This window comes from Silene latifolia, chromosome Y (genome assembly GCF_048544455.1).
Source record: "Silene latifolia isolate original U9 population chromosome Y, ASM4854445v1, whole genome shotgun sequence".
Taxonomy (NCBI): Eukaryota; Viridiplantae; Streptophyta; class Magnoliopsida; order Caryophyllales; family Caryophyllaceae; genus Silene; species Silene latifolia.
In genome coordinates this window covers 263,367,293-263,392,957 of record NC_133538.1, presented here as the reverse complement: position 1 = coordinate 263,392,957, position 25,665 = coordinate 263,367,293, and the positions used below count along the sequence as shown (strand labels likewise).

The following is a 25,665-nucleotide window of genomic DNA, read 5'->3' as shown; positions in this document are numbered from 1 at the left end:
TTATCCCTTGAAGCCGTTTTAATCTTTTTCCTTGAGTGCTGTTTTGATAGGCCTTACAGGTACTACCTAGACAGTTCTAGGTGAAAGACTGTCAAAGGGAAGGCTTGAGTACCTTTGACTCATCACCAATGTCCCATTATATGGAACAGCCGGTGATCTGCTACGGGAGATGTGGTTCTGCTGAGCACAATGCAGCTGTAGTTGTGCCGCCACATCCACCCTATCAATGGCCGCCGCAACAAGATCCTCCTGATATACAAGAAGAAGAGATTGCGGAGCTGAAATCCTTATTGCAGACACTTGCATCTCAATTGAAAGATCGTGACCGAGAGAGGCAAGATCATGATAGACGCACTTCTTCGCGACTTGAAAGGCTCGAAACTGACATTGCTCAGTTAGCAGCTGAGATACAAGAAGAAGAGGTTGCAAAACTGAGGTCTTTAATGGAGATACTTGCGTCTCAAGTGCAGAATTATGATCGAGTGAGGCAAGAGAGTGATAGACGTGCGGATGCTCAAATCCTTGAGCTCGAGTCTGTAGTTGCTCAGTTAGCAGCTGAGATGCAAGAAGAAGAGGCATACCTTGTTGAGAGCGGTTTCTCCCCTGAGAAAACCGTGTTACCCAATGTTGAGGATGATCTCTATGACTCGGATGACGAGTCTCTATCATATTTCGCTGCCCCACACGAGGACTTCAGCGCTGTACAGGAGGAATCACTCGATCGAGTGACAATTATTGGTCGATCGAGTGATTTTCCAGGAGAAAGTGCTCGATCGAGTGAACATTCTACTCGATCGAGTGGAAATCAGGAGGAAACTGCTCGATCGAATGAAGATTCTACTCGATCGAGTAGTTGGGCCATTGGGAGCTTTGGTTCGTCATTTGGGTTTGATTTTGATGACGATTTCGATGACGATAGTGGATACGGTGAATCTTCCCTATTCAAAGCCGAGTTGGATGCACTTGAGGCTGCGATTTACGGGACGAATTCCACTAAAAAGGGTGTCAAAGAGGCAGCTGAGTCGGTAATTGCTCCTAGCACGGAAGAGGTAATATCTTCCTTTGTCGATGATTCCGTCATTGAGAGTGACCGACACGAGGTAGTAAACGATAATTTATTTATTGTTTGTTTTAATAGTAAATTGCCTCGATTGACTTTTTGCGCGCATCCCAATGCTTTACCCCTTCCTAGTAGGTCGTACAATTTAATGATTTTTCACCATCCTTATCATCACAAAATCGTTAATCTGAAATGGAGCCCTACTTTATTGACAATTGCTCCCGCGCTCCTATATTTTGTGGATAAATTTAGGAGCGTCCATAGGAAATTTGTTAGACTTAAATGTTTACATATCTTTATTTCCTACTTTGCTATTCCACTTTGGTGCTACTTACTCTTCTGTGTAGCACATGCGCGCTATTTGACATTCTTTCGCGCGCTTTGAGCTGCTTTGATTGTAATTAACCATAAAGGCTCGAAGAAAAAGAAGGTCGAGCTGGGACCTGACTGAAGCTAGCGCTACCCGGGAGGCAACCCGGAGATTTTATTTTGCTTTCTATTTCAATTTCAGCTGTAATAAATGGTTTTTATACCATAGACTATCTCAGTATGCTTGTTTTTGTCAGTTACGGGCTGTTTTTCATTGCATTTTGCAGGAAATACGATGAGAAGTACTCGATCGAGTACTTTTTGTACTCGATCGAGCACTTGTGCTGCCAAATTCACTCGATCGAGCAGATATTCCACTCGATCGACCACCTGCAGAACTGGAACTACTCGATCGACCACAGCACCATTCGATCGAGCAGTTCTTGGATGCCCACTCACTCGATCGACCACTGTTGGACGGATATCGAGTGTATTTGACTTGGATTAGCTTCCTGAGACGGTTTTCCGGACCTTAGCAACCTCCCATTTCATGGTCGGTTTGGGGAGGTCCCTTTATTCGCGCATTTTGTGAGTTTTTCCGCATTTACTCTCTTTCTCCTTCAGTTTGCATTTCCTTTCCATGTTTTGGTACAATGGGGGCATTGTACAGTTTGGTTTGGGGAGGTTATGCATCCATATCTGTGTCTGCATATTGTCTTTATTGCATTTCTGTTGTCACGTTTAATTTCCGTTTGCATTGTTGTTTATTCTTATTAAAATTCAAAATCTCATAAAAATTAAAAAATTAGAAAAATTCAAAAAAATTCACGTTTATTTTAGCATATAGGTTGAGTCGGAACGGCCGATTTCCATGATGAAATTGCACTATATTTGTCTTTTTGCTTAAGCCTTGCATTGAATTAATTATCTTACTAGCTTTGTTTTATTGCATATCTACGAGTTAATGTTTAATTTAGCTGAACATATAGACTTGACCTGAAATTTTGGCAACCTACTTATAATTTCTAAGAATTAGAGCCTTATAAACTGGTGTCATTTGTGACCAGTTTCATGTAGGATTGTGAGTAGTTACTCCTTGCATATCATGTATCATTAATTTGCACGTATATGAAATTCAATTGCTTTTTGCCTTCATACATTCGGGTTAGTGGTTGGTGTCACATGCAGGGAGGTGCTTACAATTTCCCTTTCCTTTCATTTTTACCCATAAACTCCACATTAGCCAAATTTGCCTGTTGACCTTTAGCTACATTCCAAATTTAGCCTGCCTTGTCAAGCTAGTTTAGATTGTTCTGCGGTATATTGTCTATTGTATCAAATGTTGGCGCGTATTCTGTTGATTCGGAGTTAGTAATTTATGAAGAAAAGGAGGATGATGAAAAAAAGACGTGAAAAAAAAAGAAGAAAAAAGAGAAATTGAAGAAAAAAGGAATTCGAAAAAAAAAGAAAGAAAAAATTCGAAGGAAAAGAAGAAGAAACCGAAAAAAAAAATAAAGAAAAAAATTCAAAAAAAAAAAATGTTGTTTTGTTGACGGTTTCTGCTCCTATGATCTATCTTACATTATTTGAGGAGTATGTTCAGTTTGGTTTGGTGAGATCTTATGCCAAATGAAGGGCATGTGCTTAATTCATAATTGAGTTGGAAATGGATATGTCTCATATGGTTTTGTTTAGGTACTAGCTTGATCACCTATACCTCCACATTCCCATAATTGTTTTGCCTTTTCTTACCCATTGCCTCACTTTACCATATTTTTGTAAGCCCTCGGCTGTGACAGGACCTTGTTGGTTGGAATGTACGTTTGGTAGCTAGAATTGTCTATCATATTAGTTGCATGCATGTTTATGTGGGTCGTAGTCTAGGTGAGCGACTATTTTTCTTTCTCTCTTACATATATATGCTTACCCTTTGCTTCATGAGAGAAGAGTGACCCGTGAGAGTCCATTGTTAAAGGTCTTGCAAGGTCGACGGTTCAGCTTTATTATAAACATCCTATAACTCGTTTGCATTTGACTGTTTAGCTATAAGTATTAGTTTGTCTGCATTAAATTGGCTTAAGTGGGCATTTGTAGCTAGCTCTGAGTTATCTTTTTCCGTTCCTCTAGTTGCATTTTAGTTTACTCGGGGACGAGTAAAGGTTTGGTTTGGGGAGATTTGATACGTGCATTTTATGTAGTCTTTTTAGCCTATTTTTTTCACGTATTTCTATGCTTTTATCGTGGTTTTATGCTACGAAATGCCCCGAATATGCTACTTTGGTGTATTTTGTCTTAATTGCAGGAATGGACCATAAAGTAGTAGATTCAAGCCTAAAACATGTCCCTACGCATGCATTTAGGAGATGAGTTGAGTCGGAGCTTGGAAAGTACTATTTTGAGATGCGCATTGGAATAAGGAAGTTAGGCGAGCCAAGAGAGTGCTTCAATTTGCTAGTTCCTGCTTGTAAGAGCCATATCTCGAGTTCTACAACAGATATTCAGGTGATTCCAATTGGAGATGAAAGTTTGTCCTTTTAGCTTTCCAATGCCACCGGAATCACCCTGTTTGACCAAGTAACTAAGAAATGGCAGCCGTTTGAAGTTCAGTGCGCGAAGCAGGAATTACGTATTTGAGAAGTGCTCGATCGAGAACTATTTCTATTCGATCGAGAGCCCATTTGCTCGATCGAGAGCCACTTCTTCTCGATCGAGTGGTTTAGGATGAATAAGTACTCGATCGACTATTTTTCCTTTCGATCGACCAGTTCCTTTTATGCCTTTGCTCGATCGAGTGATTTAGTTACTCGATCGAGTGGATTTTGCTGACGGGCTGGGCTTTTTGCTTTAATTCCATCATTAGGTTTAATTATACTCCTATTTTCTTATAAATAGGAGTTAGGTCGACATAATTAGGGGTCTTCTCTTCTCTAATTATTCTTAATACACTGTCACTTTTACACTGTTACTTTGCTCTTTCTTTTCCGGATCACTTAATTCAGTAATTTCTTCCCTTATTCTCTTTTAATGCTTATTTCTTCTTTAATTATTGTCATTGCTTATTTTATCATGAGTAGCTAATTCCCCGTAGTATGTTAGGATTAGGGAAGCCGTGGTAGCAATGTTTTAACTGACTTATATAGATTAGTCTTGCGATAGGAATTGTATTAGGCAATTTAATTGTTATCCGGTCAAATGAATGCATGCAGGAGACCATAAATTTAGTTAACCCCGACCTAGATCGAAAGATTGGAAGGGAAGGCTTGCTTAATTACGATAGGGTATTGCAGTGAGGGCGAAAGTTAAGCTGTTTACGCGTTAGGGCGGTTTAAGGACCGAAAGGTGACGACCATAGCTCTTCTTATCAATAGTCTAATCGCCTTAGTATTCATGATAGTATAAGATCTGATAGCTGCCACGGTGGACCGACTCCTAGCATACTTCCTTCCTCTTACTGTTAATTCTCTTATTCATTTCTCTTCTTTAGCCTTTTTAGTTTAGTCAACACAATCAATTCAACCCCATCAGTGACATTAGACAGATAAATCGACAAATAGATAGTACACCGCCTCCCTGTGGAGATCGACCCTACTTACCGCTGACTTCTGTTAGTAGTAACTTAGGTATTTATTTTTGGTACGAAACGACAGTATCAATCATAATAAACACAAATTTGTAAGTTTTGTTTGTTAATCGTATAACTCGGAAAAACAATAACCGATTTGCATGCAAACAACCTAAGGCTCTGGATACCGGTTGTTCGAAATCTATGTCTCATTATTTCGACATATTCATATATGTGATAATCTATTTAGTCATAAAATAAATTGTGATCTTATGAATGCAAACATAATTAGAAAAAGGGAAGAAATCGTCATTCTTACTATGAAAGTTTCGGATTTTGGACACAAGTAAGATCTCCTTCTTACTTGTTCTTGAGCTTTTCTTATATGGAAGAACAAATATTCAAGCTTAGAATCTCTCCCAAAGATGTATACCCAAGATAACCTCTTAAAAGACTAATATTATTTGATCTAGAACAATATTAATCTTACTAAAAATTGACGCAAAATATTGTTTTTGCTCTCTTGTTTTTCGGCCAAGAGAAGAAAAATGATGGAGTATTTTCTATCTCTAAGTTCTAGTAAACTTAGAGAATGGAATAATCTTACACTAGAAAAATATGTACTGTAAAAGTAAAATGATTATGGAAGAAAAACTCTTGTTTTTCTAGGTGGAAACCGAGTGGAGGAAGAAAGGGAGCCAATGCATGGCCAAGATGTTCTTCACAAAAGCAATTAGGCATGCATAGATAGAAGTAGTGTAATCATTTTTCATTCCACTTAATTATTTAACACAATTTAAACATATACTCCCTCAATTTTTCGGCACTTATAAAATGTGAGGTCCATTATATATTTTGTCATTTGTCAATTGTCACATGTCACTAGTCATGTGAAATTGTAATGTATATTTAACATATTAAAAATCAACGTATTAATAAAAATACGTCATGTACAAAATAGACTTAGTAATTCATAATTACTTGTACCAAAACGGTTTACCAATTATAAATCACAACATCTTGTATTTATAATAAATTATTCATTCAGTTTTAATTGTTTCGTAAACAATAATTTTATCTAAATAATAAAACAATTTGATTACTTAGACCGTATCTTATTTAATCGAATTACAATAAGATACGTCAATAATATTCACAAAATCGTCCGTCAATTTTAAGCAATTTAATTAACTCGTATCAGCATACGATCAATTAAATAATCAATTAAGAGTGTTACCCTTTAGGTATGACCTAAGGGGATCAACTGATCACCACTGTCGCACGACAGTAATGTCAAACTCTAGTCTGCCAATCATTACCGATATGTGTGGACCAGTTGATTGTAAAATATTACATCCCACATGTATTCTTAAAATTTGATTTAAACATGTGATCATCATGATCGATAGTTGTGATCGCATTATTGTCGGAGGACACATGTTCCAACAATCTCCCACTTGTCCTCGACAAGTGTGCGTCACCAATTCTCTTGTCCTATTACTATCTCCCACACAATGCAAGGTGTCTTTCAGGTCGTACTTGCAAGTGATCATATCGAGAGTGGTTTCCTCGATCTGGAGAACAACTGATTGACCGGAGTTATCTACCATAGATACCTTCCGAGCGTGGCCACGCATTTCCAGTTCATTACTCCTTGAGTGGCCTTGAGATATTGTTTTAACCATGACAAGGGGGTGGACAATTCCTATCGCACTCATTCCCTTCGACTAGCCACAACCATCATAACCCAAAATATGCCCATTTGACTCCATTTACGAAGGTCGTAGTAACACAAATCAAAGTTAATCAGAAACTATACCACCTTAGGTGAACAGTCTTTAGTCAAAAGATTCGACTCATTAGAATACTATAGTAGCTCTCGCCACGACCAGGCTATATAAATTTGCCAGAACTATATAAGCGGTCATAAGGCCCGACAAAGTGTTCCTAACAGTCTGCCTATGTGATCGACTAGTCATCTCATATGACTCTATGGCATTTTAACTTGCCATCAATCGCATCACACTGTAGTCACTTCGAGACGTCACCTCATACAAGTGACTATGGGCGAATACCATGTTTATCCGGGTTCACTTTAACGGGGTTCAATATTGTCTCTATAACCCGTTTGGATGTAACAAAGTATAGAAGGAGTTTTCGGATATTAAAAACTTGAACGACAAATGTGATTATCATATGAGTAGTCAATACTTGATTACTACTTCATATCCAATTTAGATCTTGTATGTAGTTGTTCATCTCAATTCAATTGAAATGACATGACTCATCATGTTAAGCCTATGAGAAGGCTTTGGTTAGCAGGTTTTATCAACTTCTTGTACCTTACTCAACCTTACTACATACTCGTTTTCCTTTGTAATGTATACATTTGCATTACAAAACTTTCTGAGTACGTGTCGAGATCCAATCAAGACATAGGCCATCTAGCCTTAGAATAGCTCCCACTGTTTTCACAGTGTGCGGGACTCATCCTTCTTGCACATCTCATGATTGCAAGTGTACTCAATTTCCGTTGTAAGCATCCTCATTGTTCTTTATTGCATAGAACGATTCTAACAAATCTATTTCTTAAATAACATAGCCATAATGGTATCTTAACCATCCTAATGTGTTTTGATTATGGTTTTGTCGGAAACCATGCGCAATCTCAATTGTCAATTGTCACTTGTGTAACACCCTTACACAAAATTGCATCAAAAACACTTTGCATTATATCCTTAATGCTTCTGCAAGCACTTAAAGATAATCTATATGGCTACTTGGTAACTATTACTTAAATTCGATTTTAAAACAATTCATCATACTCAAAGCATATGAAGTGTTATACATCATCACTTATTTAATTGATTCGACAGCGGAAGCAAATGGAATCAATCAAATATGTTCAACTTGATTGAACTAGTCATGAATCTTATCAACATAAGACCTCTTATTTGACGCTAATATCATGTAGATTTATCTTCATAAATCCGGATATTAAAGTTGTATTATAATACTCCAAAAGTCTTAAATCATTCCCAATGATCAATATGTCATCCTCATATTTGACTAATTAAAATTACCGTAACTCCCACTAACCTTTATGTATAAACACAACTTCTCGACTGATGCATGTCCTAAATATGATGTTTTACACCCCATTTTACACGCATTTCAGAGATCATTTATGTAGTTTATGCTACTATTCCCCCTATTTCCGTCTACTTTCGTGTTCTTGTACATTATTGCAGAAATTTGAAGAATCCAGCGGAAATCAAGCTAAATCCGTCCCCGAGTACCTTGAATTACATTTGACGTGAAGTATTTACTCAAGGAACGAGCTTGGTGCGCATTTCGAGGCCTGAAAGACAATTTTATAAAGAATTAGAAGTGGACTATCAGCTAAACCAGTCGATCGATTGGCCTTCATGGTCGATCGACCAACCAACGACTTACAGAAGCTACTATTCAGCGATAGCTCAGTCGATCGACCGGCCTCAGTGGTCGATCGACCAAGCCGCTGATCTGCGTGAATTAAGAGATCGAGAAATAGGAAGCCCATAGTAGTTAGGTTTCAGGAATAAGTGTTACGTATATTCCTATATAACGTAGCTTTTGTTTTTCATGATAATCATTCAGTTATTAGGGAACTAATTAGAGTTTGGCATTCAAAGTTTTAATCATTCAATACAATTTACTTTTGCATTCGGTTTTTGATCTTCCTTCCTGCTTTTACGGTATTCTTCTGCTCTTATTTCAGTTTTATTGCACTATTTGTTCATAGATTAGAATGCTAGAATAGTTTCCCAGAAGCCAAATTATCGTTTTATGCTAGTTGTTTATTTAGTAAAGTTAATCATGAATTCAGTAGCTTTATTCGTAAATTTTATTGTTGTTTTCATCGTAAGTATGAGTAGCTAAACCCCCCCCCCCCCCCGTGCTAGGATGTAGGGAATCCGTAGAAGTAGGCGGCATTAGAATAGTGACCTAAATCGTGCCATGGTCGATCGACTGGCCACGCTGAGATTACCTTCGTTTTAATTAATTAAACTGCTATATTTGACGAATCGAATGCATGCGACTAGTTAAATGCTTAGTATTTGATTGACCCAATAAGATCGAAAGATAGGGGAGGGAAATAGACTACCTAATTAAGACGACTAGATTAATGAGGTCGAAAGATAAGTTAATTTAGACATTTTAGTCACTTTTTAGGACGAAAGTTAGCATTAGTGATATTAGGGACCTGTAGGTAGATCGAAAGATGTTACCTGTTATGAATGGACCGAGAGGACTTCTAATTTTCCCGTCTCACGTGATTGTTTTAGACTTACATAGAATATTGCCGTTGAAACTACAGTGAACCGAACACCCTAGTACCCCTTTTTATTTTTGATTTCACACATTTCTTTAGTTTCATTTCCTTTAGATATAGAACAATTCAAACAAACCCCCACACAACTGTTACCTTAGACTAGAATTAGACAACTAATAATTGCATCTGCCTCTCTGTGGTTCGACCCTGCTACCGCTATCTATAGTTGTAGTTGGAATTATAAATATTATTTTTGACACCTTACGACGGGTATCATCTAAAGTTAGCATTATTGTTTGGTCGATTTGCGGAATTTAGGGAGTCGATTTGCGGAATTATAGCCAAATATATTATACACATCTTGTAAAATTGCACGTGACAACATACTAAATTTCTATGACCAGATTCGAAAATATAACTCATATTAACCTATTTTTCCATTTAAATTTGATTTTATCTTGAAAAAACCATATTTCGAGCATAAAACTCATAAAATTATGAAAATTTACACGTCATCAAAAGATAATATATGTGAAAATATATCCAAAAACCACTAGAAAAATCGAAGTTTAACTAATTTTAGTCCAAAAATGACATTTTTATCATAAAATCACATTTTAATGCCATTATTATTTAAAATGAACAATAAAAATCCATAAATTAACCAAAATATCCTAAATACATTTTAGGACTAGAAACTTTAACATGCATAATAAATTTCGTGATATATCATAATAAACACAAATTTGTAAGTTTTGTTTGTTAATCGTATAACTCGGAAAAACAATAACCGATTTGCATGCAAACAACCTAAGGCTCTGGATACCGGTTGTTCGAAATCTATGTCTCATTATTTCGACATATTCATATATGTGATAATATATTTAGTCATAAAATAAATTGTGATCTTATGAATGCAAACATAATAGAAAAAGGGAAGAAATCGTCATTCTTACTATGAAAGTTTCGGATTTTGGGCACAAGTAAGATCTCCTTCTTACTTGTTCTTGAGCTTTCCTTATATGGAAGAACAAAGATTCAAGCTTAGAATCTCTCCCAAAGATGTATACCCAAGATAACCTCTTAAAAGACTAATATTATTTGATCTAGAACAATATTAATCTTACAAAAAATTGACTCAAAATATTGTTTTTGCTCTCTTGTTTTTCGGTCAAGAGAAGGAAAAATGATGGAGTATTTTCTATCTCTAAGTTCTAGTAAACTTAGAGAATGGAATAATCTTACACTAGAAAAATATGTAGTGTAAAAGTAGAATGATTATAGAAGAAAAACTCTTGTTTTTCTAGGTGGAAACCGAGTGGAGGAAGAAAAGGAGCCAATGCATGGCCAAGATGCTCTTCACAAAAGCAATTAGGCATGCATAGCTAGAAGTAGTGTAATCATTTTTCATTCCACTTAATTATTTAACACAATTTAAACATATACTCCCTCCATTTTTCGGCACTTATAAAATGTGAGGTCCATTTTATATTTTGTCATTTGTCAATTGTCACATGTCACTAGTCATGTGAAATTGTAATGTATTTTTAAGATATTAAAAATCAATGTATTAATAAAAATACGTCATGTACAAAATCGACTTAGTAATTCTAATTACTTGTACCAAAACGGTTTACCAATTATAAATCACAACATCTTGTATTTATAATAAATTATTCATTCAGTTTTAATTGTTTCGTAAACAATAATTTTATCTAAGTAATAAAACAATTTGATTACTTAGACCGTATCTTATTTAATCGAATTACAATAAGATACGTCAATAATACTCACAAAATCGTCCGTCAATTTTAAGCAATTTAATTAACCCGTATCAGCATACGATCAATTAAATAATCAATTAAGAGTGTTACCCTTTAGGTATGACCTAAGGGGATCAACTGATCATCACCGTCGCACGACAGTAATGTCAAACTCTAGTCAGCCAATCATTACCGATATGTGTGGACCAGCTGACTGTAAAATATTACATCCCACATGTATTCTTAAAATGAGATTTAAACATGTGATCATCATGATCGACAGTTGTGATCACATTATTGTCGGAGGACACATGTTCCAACACACACATCCTCGATTAAAGTTACACACCTCCTCTAAGAGCATTGACATTGAAGAGTTTTTCTCACCCTTTTAATTTCTCTTTCATAATAAAAGGCAACTCTTCAATGCACATCCCTTTTCAACTTCTTGTAAACATGGGGTAAACTCTCTGCCCACAGGGCCTTCTTACCTTGGCCCATGTGCCACTTTACTTTATTTTTTTCATTTTCTATAGTAGTCCGTATGTATTAACAGTATTAGAGTAATAGTTTACATGGAGTTCTTCATTTGATGTAAATTTTCTATAGACTAAACAACTTAATCTATGGAATAATGTTCGTAGAAGTAATTCGCGATAGAAAAACTCATATATCATTGAAAAATAATTTGGTTGAACATGTATGGAATAATGTTCGTAGAAGTAATTCAGAATAAAAAATTTCGTGTAATATCGTTGAACATATATATGTCATTCTCACCTTTTGAGACACTCATTCTCTTTTCAATATATCTTAAATTTGTTATAAAAGTGTTAGGTAAAAGTAAATGGTGAATAATATGTCTGTCTATTTTGACCCGTAAGGTTACAACAATTAAATTAATATATCCGTCTTAAATGATAATTGTGAAATAAATTGATTTGAAATAAATTATTTAATAAGTTTTACTTAAGACGGATAGTGACCGTTTTAAATGAAAATTTGTGTTAAGTAAAAATAAATACTTCCTCATATTCTTAATAACCCTCCTCTTTCATGGAGGGCACGGGAATTAAGGAAAGGGAGTATTATATGGTAAAGTATTGTAGTGGGGTAGGAGATTGGAAAAAGGGAATGTATTGTGTGATTAAAATAAGTATTGTTGTGCGGTAAGATGATTAAAATAAGTATTGTTGTGGGGTAAGGTGATTAAAATAAGATAAAATAGGAGTATTGTAGGGTATTGTTGTGGGGTGGGCTGATTAAAATAAGTATAAAAGTTTGCCAAATAAGGAAATAGGGAGAGTATTGTGAATAGACGAAAAAGGAAATAGGGAGAGTTATTTAGAATAGGAGGGAGTAGTATATAGTGGGGTCAAATAAAAGGGAAAGGAAAACCTCTCTATTGTAGAGAAAAATGAGTAAGAGGAAAGAGAAGATGAGGTGTAAAAAATATAAGAAGAAAGAGAAAAATAGGAGGGAAATATTTCACCTCTTTGATGTCGTTGCTCTAATAAAGTTATAACTTCAACTATTAAAACTAGTTTTAAACCCGTGCAAAAAATGCACGGGTCGTAATAACAGATGTTATTATTGATACATGATCATATAAATGAGTGTTATTAAATGTGCAATGCCGTAACATTATAAATAAGTCCATAATTCAAGATTTGACGTAATATAATTTCATAATTTCAGTAGCGGTCTTCATTCTGATGACATAATACGGTTTTTCATCATTAACGTAACTAACCAACATATAACGTACGTATAATTAAAGAAAAATAGTTTTCATCTACGACAATGGTTTTCATTATTAATGTAATTAAAATAATCGATTCAATCTATCAGTTGCTGCTTCGAACCACTATCACGGGGATATCACCCTGGTTGGGGCTGGGGGACATTGCACGTAAGTTGTATACGTGAGTAGTATTTTTTTTCAAAATGTGCTTTTTCAAAGTATGAGAGTCTAATATATCTCTGGCTCACTACCACCGTCACCTCCTTCATCTCTCCAACTCCCCTCAAATATTAAATAAAAATGAAAATCCGTCCACTCTTAATTTCATCTTATACCCTCATTCTCACTTGGAGGCCTCTTTCTATTCCCTTCAAATTCCGATTAAAAAATCTCTCACATCAAATCTGCCCTCAAAATTTACTTCACACCTCATATAACGACACTTGCAGTCAATTATCGAAATTATATGCATGATACAAAAATATCGATCTTTATATATTTTCGACTATTGATTTCTTTAAAATTGATTTCTTTTTCTTCCATGCAGTATTGTTATTATTTTTTTTTAGAGTAATTCACTGTTTTTCCTTTTTTTTGTTTTTTTCACTATTCTTCAATTATTATGAATAATTATGATGTCTTTCAGACATTTTTAAAAAAATTATTTAAATATTATTGTCTTTAATTATTTCTGTTTTTTAAGTATTTTTCCATATGTTCATCTCATTCAAATTTAAAGGATTTGACTTTTAACATTAAAGCTAATTAAAGTGAATACTCGGAAGAACTTCTTGTAAGTATGATACGAAACTTATATTTCCTTCTTTTTATATTTCTTTGCATTTATTTTAAAGTTTATATTTTTTTCGATTTGGAACGGGAACTTTTTCAAATCTACTTGTATTATAATGGTTATGTTATATTTAGTTCTTTTTATATTTGCTTTCATTTATTTGAAAGTTTATATATTTTCGATTTAAAAAAAAAAAACTCTCTTACAGAGTAATCTATTTTCTACGATTTTTTTTTATCTACCTCTACTATATTGTTTATGCACAAAAATTTTAAAAAATGACATATCAATATATTTTGATGTTAAAATGTTAAGAAATAATATACTCTGTATTTGTGATGTTGAAATATAATAGTTATACTGATTTTTTTTTATTTACACAATGAATTTAACTACTCATTCTGGATGATTAATCAATATGCATTGTTCACATTTTATTTGTTCAGGTTAGAAGTAGGAGGACGATTATTTGAAAATTTTATTAATTTTTCGTAATTATAATTTATTAATGTGTAATTGTATAATGTATGATTTTGTGTAAATGTAATTGTAACACCCCCATACTCCAAGTGCCTTACCAGGACCACCCAGGTATACGGATGTTACCATCTCGGTTACCCGAGGCAATGATAATCAAATAAACAAAAATGAAACAACGTTTAAATAAAAATACTTTAGTGAAAGGTTACAATCTCAAAACCAAAACCAAAAGTACGAATACATGTTCTCAAACTAACTGTCTACTGATTTAACTGAAATGTTTATGAAAACTACTAGCTACAGCGGAAGACTTCTATCATCAGACCGTGGCACATCCCACTATCCCAGTACTCAACTCATACCTGCTCAATATCTGCTCACCATCCCCGAATGGATCACCGTAGGTTTTAAAACAATAAACGGGGTCAGTACTATTTACATAATTTACATAACCAACAATACAGTAACCAATACAACTCAAACAATCATACACAATCATCCACTCCACTCCATCTCCGTCACCGACGTCCACTAGACCAGCCGCGCCGTGGGGACCGCACCGTACCCACCAAATCCCCGCTCATCATACCGAGCGATAACCCCGTCCCCATTAATGTGCACATCCCCTTAAAGTGGCGGGTTCCACGAAGGGCGAAACTAGGGCGTGAAGCCACTCCCGCAAGTGACTCCACTCAGCCGAGAACGCATCTCGAGAACCAGAGACAAATAATCACAATCACAATACAATATCACAACCGTCTGAATCAATCAACCACACTAACTACAGCACAATCACCACACATTATGTAAGTAATACTGAGTAGGGAAACCCTACCTGGAAAGCACAACTATCAGACGGTCTCAACAGCTGTATCAAAAAGCCTCTTCTACAAATCCTCCTCATATCATAAATACACATAATTACTACCAATCATACAATCAACAAAACCCCCAAATCCCCCAAACTAGGGTTTAACCAACTTTAAAGAAACATCATAAAAATGGTATATAGGTCTTACCCTCGACGCAAGGATCACTACGGTATAAAGGAAAGTGAAATCCGACCTTCCAAGCTCCGGGATTTGCCAACAATGCGATAACAGCTAATGACGTAGTTTGCTTTCTCTTCTCACAGTGATTAGGTTTTGAAAAGTGATTTAAGAATAATGACGGAAGTATTATATACTCTAATCGCATTATTAACAAAACCCGAGAAAACATCCCCCGTAAACCGGCTACTCGATCGAGTAGCTAAGGTACTCGATCGAGTGCCCCCTTACTCGATCGAGTACCCAGGTTACTCGATCGAGTACCCAACAGGTCAGAAACTATTTTAATTCGCAACACGCCCTTACTCGACAGAGTAAGGCCTACTCGATAGAGTACCCCAAGACTCATAAATACGTAGTATTACAGTCTTCCCTCCTTAAAAAGAACTTCGTCCCCGAAGTTCAAACCACAACAAAACAAAGACACACACTACGCAATCCCGACTCAACAACCAACACAAAACTCAACATAAAACATGTTGCCAACCCAAACACAACCCGACTCAACGACAATAACCATGCCGACACAACATAAAAAGGGTATAAAACTCATAAAAACTCTTTGCGATCATCTCCTACCCGCCTAAAAGAAACAAGGTTACGTCCCCGTAACCATACATACCTGATCAAAAAGGAAAGGGTAGCGCTCTCTCATGGCATCCTCTGCCTCCCATGTAGCTTCCTCAGTCTCGTGGTTAGACCAAAGGATCTTAAGCAAAACTGTCTCACCACTCCTAGTCTTCCTAACCTTCCGATCAAGAATCTGCTTAGGTACCTCAAGATATGATAACGACTCATCTAGCTCTAAGATCTCTGCCTCTTAACACATGTGATGGGTCACTCACATACTTCCGCAGCTGCGATACATGAAAAACATTATCCACTCTCTCTAACGCAGCCGGTAAAGCCAGACGATAAGCAACCTCCCCAACTCGCTCTAAGATCTCATAAGGTCCGATGAACTTCTAACTCAGCTTGCCTTTCTCCCCAAATCTCATAACCCCACGCATAGGAGACACTTTCAGAAGAACCTTGTCCCCAACCTGAAACTCTATATCCCGGCGATGTAGATCTGCAAAACTCTTTTGCCTATCCTGAGCTGCTCTCATCCGTTCCCTGATCATCTTTATCTGTTCAACCATCTCATGTACCATCTCTGGTCCTAGAACCACTTTGCCTCAAAGACTTTGTCGTCCCAACAAATCGGACTCCTGCATCTCCTCCCATATAAAGCCTCAAATGGTGCCATGCCAATACTAGTGTGATAGCTGTTGTTGTAAGAAAACTCTATCAAATCCAACCTCTGTTCCCAGCTACCACCAAAATCCATAACACAAGCCCGTAACATATCCTCAAGAGTTTTGATTGTTCTCTCGGTCGACCGTCATGCAGCGGGATGAAAAGTCATACTCATCTTCAAAGTTGTTCCCAAAGATTCCTGCAACTCTTTCCAAAACCTTGAGATAAATCTCGCATCTCTGTCAGACACTATGTCCTTAGGGACTCCATGTAACTTAAGCACATTCTTCCTGTAGGCCATAGCTAATTGTGCTTTAGTCCATGTATCTTTCATTGGCACAAAGTGAGCTGACTTGGTCAGTCGATCCACTATTACCCATATCATGTTGTTACCATGTTGACTCTTTGGCAAACCCACGATAAAATCCATAGAAATGGATTACCACTTCCACTCAGGTACCTCTAAAGACTGAATATTACCTTGTGGTCGTCGTTATTCCCCTTTAGCTCTCTGGCATGTCAAACAACGGGTCACAAACTCTGCTGTTTCTTTCTTCATCCCAGGCCACCAAAACGTGTTCTTCAAATCCTTGTATAGCTTGTCACCACCTGGATGTACTGAATATGGTGTACAATGTGCCTCCGTCATGATTGTCTTTTTCAGCTCCTCATCATTAGGGACACACCACCTACCATCGAACCTCACACTACCATCTGTATGAAAGGAGAATCGGGACACTGTCCCTTTCTCTACTCCAGCTCTCCACTCAACCATCTTAGGATCCAAAGCCTGTTTACCACGAATATTCTCATAAAGATCAAGCTGTACTATCAAATCTCCCACAACATCTCCTCTCTGCATCATATGTATACCAAACTTCCCCACCACATCTCTCAACCTCATCAAAGATAGAGCTATACACAAGGAATGTACACTCTTCCTATTCAAAGCATCTGCAACAACATTGGCTTTCCCTTCACGGTAGATAATATCCATGTACTAATCGGCAATCAGCTCCATCCACCTCCTCTGTCTCATGTTCAACTCCTTTTGAGTGAAGATGTACTTGAGACTCTTGTGATCTGAAAATACCTTAAAGGTCGCCCCATAAAGGTAATGTCTCCAAATCTTGAGAGCAAACACCACTGCACCCAACTCTAGATCATGTGTAGGATAATTCTCCTCATACGGCTTCAATTGCCTAGAAGCATAGGCAATCACCTTACCGTTCTGCATCAACACACATCCAAACCCATTCTTTGAGGCATCTGTATAAACCTCAAAGTTCTCGATCCTTTCAGGCAATGCTAAGATAGGAGTTGTGGTCAAACGCTCCTTTAATGTTTGGAACGCCTTCTCATAACTCTCATCCCAACGAAACCTGTTCTCTTTCCTCATCAAAGTTGTCATAGGTCTAGCTATCTTGGAGAAATCTTTCACGAACCGTCTGTAGTAACCAGCTAAACCCAAGAAACTCCTGATCTCAGCAACATTCTTTGGTGCTTCCCACTTTGTCACTGCCTCAATCTTCGCCGGATCCACAGCTACTCCCTCCTTAGAGATCACATGCCCCAGAAAAGCAACTTTCTCTAACCATAACTCACACTTGGACAGCTTAGCATATAACTCATGCTCCCTCAGAGTCTGCAACACAATCCTCAGATGCTCCTTATGCTCCTCCTTAGTCTTAGAGTAGACTAAGATGTCATCGATGAACACCACCACGAACTTGTCCAAAAACTGTCTGAAGATTCTGTTCATCAAATCCATAAACACAGCCGGTGCATTAGATAACCCAAACGGCATCACCACGTACTAATAATGCCCATACCTTGACGTGAAAGCTGTCTTTGGTATGTCCATATCTCTAATCTTCCCCTGATGATATCCCGACCTCAAATCAATCTTGGAAAAGACTGATGCACCACTCAACTGATCAAACAAATCATCTATCCTTGGCAAAGGATACTTATTCTTCACTGTCACTCGGTTCAGCTCTCTGTAATCTATGCACAACCTCAAACTCCCATCTTTCTTCTTCACGAAAAGAACTGGTGCCCCCCACGGCGATACACTAGGTCTAATGTATCCCTTCTCTATCAGATCATCCAACTGTTTCCTGAACTCCTCCATCTCTTTAGGACCCATCCGGTACGGTGCCTTAGAGATTGGCCTCGTCCCCGGTTTCAACTCAACGGTGAAATCTATCTCTCTCTTCTGTGGCAACCCCGGAATCACCTCTGGAAAAACATCTGCGAACTCACCCACCACCGGTATCTGATCAACTGTCGGACTCTCTATCCGGTCATCTCTCACATGGCACAAGATCAAAGGGTACCCCTTCCTCAGATAAGACTTCAAGGTGACAGCTGCAATCAACTTAACTTTGGGTTTGACTAGAAACCCACGATAAGACACACTAACACCCTTAGGCCCTCTCAAAGACACTTTCTTTTGATGACAGTCTATCTTAGCTTTATACTTTCCTAACCAATCCATCCCGACTATCATCTCAAAACCGTCAAAAGGAAACTCTAGCAAGTCTACAGGTAGATCAACTTGCCCAACTATCATAGATACATCTCTAACCAACCTCCCACATGATACAGACTCACCCGAAGGTATAAAAACTTTCTCACTTACAGACTCATATACCCTCAAACCCAACCGTTTAACATGACTCGAAGATACAAACGACTGAGACGCCCCCGAATCAAACAAAACAAAGGTATGAATACCGTTAACAAGAAAGGTACCCGTGATAACATGTGCATCCTCCTCAGCTGCTTTCTTGTCCATCATGAACAGACTTTCCATCGGTCTTCCGTCCACCTCCACGGACAAGATCTTGGCTGATGTGGTCGGCTTAGCACCCGACTCCTGATTGTTGTTGTTGTTCGTTGCTGGTTTCTAATAAGAATTACCGCCATTGCGGTTACCTCCACCCTGATAGCTCTGACTTCCCCGGTTAGACCATGACCCACCTGGTTTGTTGCTCGCATAACTCTGTGCAGGTCCCTGAGAATAGCTCCCCCGAGCCGACCCCTGAAAAGCTCCCGATGCACTCGTGCACTCATGTCTCTTGTGGCCTACACCGCCACAGCCATAGCAGGTCATCCCCCAACTACCACTACCACTCACACGGCCACGCCCATAGGAAGCCCCAGCACTGAATCATGACCCAAAAGAAAACCCCTTAGCTTGATTGTGGTTACCTTTCTTGTGACTAGATTGGCCTCCACCCTCACTCTCAGCCTTTCTTTTCTCACTCACTCTATCCTGGGCCATCTCAACCAGCCTCTCAGCTCTCCCAGCCCTCTCATAAGCTTCCTTAACATCGGTAAGGACTCCCACCGGTAACTTATCCATAATCTTGGGTGTCAACACTCTCTCAAACCTCAGCGCCAGGTTCTCCTCACTCAAACCCATATCCTCAGCATACCTAGACTTCTCATTAAACTACTTATAATACTCAACAACTGACATATCAGATGTCATCTTAAATCCATCAAACTCCTCTCTCAGCTTACTCCTCACATGTTCCGGTACAAACTCCTTCCTCATAGCCCTCCGAAACTCTTCCCAAGGTATAGTAGGTAAGCCCTGGTTCACATACATCTCCCTAGCACCCACCTTCACCGTATCCCACCACTTCCCAGCTGCGTCCCTCAGGTAGAACGCAACTTGTTCTACTCTCATCTCATCAGGACAATGAACCAGGTCCAGAATATTCTCCATCTCACGATGCCAGTTGTCAAGAAGGTTTGGTTCCCCGGTTCCCGTGTACTCTTTTGGGTTAAACCTCGCTATATAGAGACTGATCTTAGAGTGATCAACCTCCTTATCCTTATTCACTTTCTATAAAGCCTCAGTGAGAGCATCTTGGTGATCCAACATCTTAACAACATCATCTATGTTCATGGTCTCAGCTCTCGCATAGTACGCGTTTCTCTTGGGTGACATCTTGAAACTATATACGTAAGGGTAGACATAAACATACACACTAAAACCTCAAAACACGAAAACAGGCTGCCCAGAACACACTCGATCGAGTGCCCAAACCTACTCGATCGAGTAAGAGGCTACTCGATCGAGTGCCCAACATACTCGATCGAGTGCCTCGACTCCAGAACCCAAACAGACCTTCTGACCTCTAACATACTCGACCGAGTAGCCCGGCTACTCGATCGAGTGACCCCCTACTCGATCGAGTGCTCGAGGTACTCGATCGAGTGCCCAAAAACACGATTCTGGATTCAAAATCGTCAAATAACCACTCGATCGAGTTAAACCCACTCGACCGAGTATCACACCTACTCGATCGAGTACCCCCCTACTCGATCGAGTCATGCTGACTCGCATAAACTACCCGCATGTTATATCACATCTCCCAACATACTAAGCAACATTATAAACTCAACATGTGATGTAGCTAAGCATGAAATTCTACCAAGCTTTTCATAAAATCAACGAAACAGTTATATCATATGATCAAATGCCACATAGTAAACATCCCACATGCTTCTTATTCCAACACAGTTCTATATGTCTCATCAATCTTTCATTCATATTCTCAACCTTCTACTCCAAGCATTCAACAATTACGTCATACTTCATCATATCCACACACAAGCTGACAAACAACACATACGACTTGACATACACCCCCCATGTGACCGGTTCAAAATTGTAGGGGGATTTCGCGACTTTAGGACGTCTCCCAAGCCTTTGCATTAGCTCCTACAACCTTTACCCCGGGTTCATTATAATTGACTCCCTATATTCATTGGATTCATTGGTTACAGGTTTCAGGATCGTCGCTCTGATACCATTTTGTAACACCCCCATACTCCAAGTGCCTTACCAGGACCGCCCAGGTATAAGGATGTTACCATCTCGGTTACCCGAGGCAATGATAATCAAATAAACAATAATGAAACAACGTTTAAATAGAAATACTTTAGTGAAAGGTTACAATCTCAAAACCAAAACCAAAAGTACGAATACATGTTCTCAAACTGACTGTCTACTGATTTAACTGAAATGTTTATGAAAACTACTAGCTACAGCGGAAGACTTCAATCATCAGACCGTGGCACATCCCAGCTATCCCAGTACTCAACTCATACATGCTTAATATCTGCTCACCATCCCCGAATGGATCACCGTAGGTTTTAAAACAATAAACGGGGTCAGTACTATTTACATAATTTACATAACCAACAATACAGTAACCAATACAACTCAAACAATCATACACAATCATACAGCCCTGCCAGTGGGGGACCGCAGCCGTACCCACCAAATCCCCGCTCATCATATCGAGCGATAACCCTGTCCCATTAATGTGCACATCCCCTTCCGTGGCGGGTTCCATGAAGGGCGAAACTAGAGCGTGAAGCCACTCCCGCAAGTGACTCCACTCAGCCGAGAACGCATCTCGAGAACCAGAGACAAACAATCACAATCACAATACAATATCACAACCGTCTGAATCAATCAACCACACTAACTACAAAGACAATCACCACACATTATGTAAGTAATCTTGAGTAGGAAACCCTACCCGGAAAGCACAACTATCGACGGTCTCAACAAATTTGTATCAAAAAGCCTCTTCTTCAAATCCTCCTCCTATCATACATACACATAATTACTACCAATCATACAAACAACAAAACCCCCAAATCCCCCAAACTAGGGTTTAACCAACTTTAAAGAAACATCATAAAAATGGTATATAGGTCTTACCCTCGACGCAAGGATCACTACGGTATAAAGGAAAGTGAAATCCGACCTTCCAAGCTCCGGGATTTGCCAACAATGCGATTACAGCTAATGACGTAGTTTGCTTTCTCTTCTCACAGTGATTAGGTTTTGAAAAGTGATTTAAGAACAATGACGGAAGTATTATATACTCTAATCGCATTATTAACAAAACCCGAGAAAACGACCCAGAATGGGGGCTACTCGATCGAGTAGCTAAGGTACTCGATCGAGGGCCCTCTTACTCGATCGAGTACCCAAGTTACTCGATCGAGTACCCAACAGGTCAGAAACTATTTTAATTCGCAACACGCCCTTACTCGACAGAGTAAGGCCTACTCGATAGAGTACCCCAAGACTCATAAATACGTAGTATTACAGTAATTTTAAGTAAATAAAATTAAGATGGTAAGGAAGAGTGTAATTAATTATGTAAAGATCATGGCGGTCCCCACGTCAGGAAAAAAAAAGTAAAAAGAAAATTTGTAACAGCTAATAGAAATTCTTTAAAGAACCCATCTTTGATACTATGTAGATTACATTATGCTATAAAGTTTCATAAATTCAATTTTTTATATATACAAAATTGTAGACACCTCAAAGTTGTCTACTAGCCTTATGGTACCCGATGATGAGGTTATACTTAAATGACTAAATGAAAATTGACAATGTTATAAATAAAGGCTCTTTACGCTTATTCTCCGAGAAATTACTCAAAATGTTACAAAAACAAGAGTAAATTAGAAATTACTCCCTTTTAAAATCATGTTTTCTAAAATTACTCTCTTATATAATTTTTTCCTTAAATTACTCCCTTAATATGCACTTTTATCAAAAAATTGTTTCAAAACTAAAATTTAGGTGCCTTATTAAGTCTATTTTTGAACTTATTTTCCATTGTTATACGTTTCAGAGTATAAATTGGCTAAGACAAATATGAAATAAGTTCATAAAATGACGGAATAAGTAACTTAAGTTGGTGTTTTGAAACAATTTTTAATAAAAGCGGATTTTAAGGGAGTGATTTTAGGAAAAAATTATATAAGGGAGTAATTTTTAAAATATGGATTTTAAAAGGGAGTAATTTTTAATTTACTCCAAAAACAACTTAAACCTACCATTTCGTTTTATTTCACCTAGACAAGCATATTTTTATAAGCTAGACGTAGTGGTCGAATGGTGTATTGTCCGTCTAAAACGAATTCGGGTTCATATTATGTCAGCCTCAAATATGTTCATTGAGTCGGATTTCGTGACAATATAAACTGACCCAAGAAACTAAGACAAGCCATCATATCATGCCATATTGAGTAACTAAAGCCCATCATGCTAGAAATTGTTACTACGTAAATAACAAGCCCATGTGACGAAACTTATCATGAACCTGCAAGTTAATTAATAAACGGGTTACACAACAATTTGGATCATTATCAAATACTGGATGCAAGCGTGAGTATGAGAGGAATCTTAATTATTTGTCCATGATAAGAAAGCCAAGCAAAGATAGACACAAATACACAATCAAGCTAAGTTGTACACTTGTACGTGGTGCACGTGAACCAAAGAAGCAGATGGACTCTTTTGAGTTCAAGATCTATCTTTTCTGAACACAAACCCAATATGCTCCAAACTCTAGACACTATAAATACCACTGCCAATATACAGTAATAGAGGGACAATAATACAGTCATACGGAGGACGAAAAGAGGCGAGATTCAGATACTACCACCGACTGGCACCGAGACACAAATACCGTTAACATTAATTCACCCAGATCCATAAATTCAATACTTTCTCATACACGTCTCAAATATACAATCCCAGTTTCAAATCCAACTACATACAAATAAATTGTCCCAGTTCAACATAAGCGGATAAAAGCCGTTAATTTACAACAAAGTCGAAATTCATTCATAGTCAAAATTCAAATAGGCCTGAAGGTCCCGAATCAAATATGTTTTCTTTACTCTTTTATTTCATCTTTTATTTATTTTCTCTATTTTATTGTCTTATTTGTATAATTGTATATAAACTAACCCCGTAACTTGTCCTTGTAAATACTTGTATAAAATTTATTGTTTCTAACTTTCTTTTCTGTCTTATTATCGTCAAATATATAATATTACAAATAAATAATAGAGATCGTCAGTTTGATGGGCGGTCCGGGTGCCTAACACCTTCCCTGGCCGTATTTTTGTCCCCGAATCCGCAATCTTTGGTTTAGACTGGAATGACGGATCAGTCCTCATACTAGGGATCAAAAGGGGCTTTTTTCCGTTAAAATTGTTTTTGTATGTTTTTTTATAAAACCTATTGGCGACTCTTCATATTATTTATTTGAAAAAAAAGATTTATGTTGTCCTCACCTCTTTACACTCATATTGGGCAACAATATTCCTTATTCCTAATGGTGTGATGAAAAGGATTGACTCTCTCTGTAGGACATTTCTATGGGAGGGAAAAGATTCCTATTCTAGGGCTCCTAATGTGCATTGGGATACTTGCTGTAAACCCAAAGAAGAGGGGGGACTTGGGATAAAGAATTCTAAATTGTGGAACAAAGCGTTGTTAGGGAAATACACTTGGTGGCTTGCAACAAAAAAAATCACTTATGGGTGCGTTGGGTCAATCATGTTTATATGAAAGATCAGAACTGGCAAGACTATGTTGCACCTCAGGACTGCAGCTAGTCTTGGAAGAAGATTAGCCAAATTAATGCTCTTTTTAAGAATGCTTACACTGATAATCTCTGGCTCAACAGTTCACAATCTTACACTGTTGCTGGAGGTTATAAATGGTTACTGCCACCAAGTCCTAAAGTGCAGTGGAGATATGTTTGTTGGAACAGTCTGAACCTGCCTCGAACTTCTTTCATTTATTGGGCAAGCAGGCTTCAGAGGCTCTTAACCAGGGATAGGATTATCGAAATGGGTTTGGTCGGGATGACACATGCTTTACGTGTGCATTTTGCCCACGAAACCCATGGACATCTTTTCTATAATTGTGACTTCAGTACTAAGTGCATCAGAGTACTGCAACAGAGATTGAGAATCTCCTTTCCTCCGCAGTCCTTTGTTCAATGGTATGCATCTGGTAGAGAAAGGAGTAAATTGCAGCGTAAGTTTGTTTGTGCTTGCTTTGTTAGCCTCACATATGAGATTTGGCATGCTAGGAATATAGCAAGGCTTCAAGGGCAGATTGTCAGACCTGAGGTTCTGGTTTTTAAACTTATCAATAGCATCAAGCAACGATGGAGCAAGAGGAATCATCATATCTTGACCCAGCGTGATCAAGTATGGATAGATAGTGTACGAAATTAGATTGGAAGTGATAGCCTTGTATTAAATTGTTTATATCTTATAGGACCATATGTAATTGTTGGAGCTTATTCTTTATTAATATACTTACCCTTCACCAAAAAAAAAAAAAAAAAGATTTTTTAAGGATCTTACAGTGGCGACTCTGCTGAAGACTTAATAAATAGGTAAGACTTAAAATTTATTTATAATCTTATATATTTGACGGTTTTAATTAATAATCAAAGGATTTATAAGTTACAAATTGTGCTATAACCATTTAGGTCT

General features: G+C 37.7%; 1 protein-coding gene across 1 annotated transcript; it reads left to right on the top strand.

Moving 5' to 3' along the window:
• Positions 1-24,720: 24,720 nt before the first annotated feature.
• LOC141630573 (uncharacterized) lies at positions 24,721-25,401 on the top strand. The gene is made up of 2 exons (XM_074443363.1): positions 24,721-24,737; positions 24,843-25,401. The coding sequence occupies exons 1-2, from the start codon at positions 24,721-24,723 to the stop codon at positions 25,399-25,401; spliced, it is 576 nt and encodes a 191-aa protein (XP_074299464.1).
• The last annotated feature ends 264 nt before the right edge of the window (positions 25,402-25,665 follow it).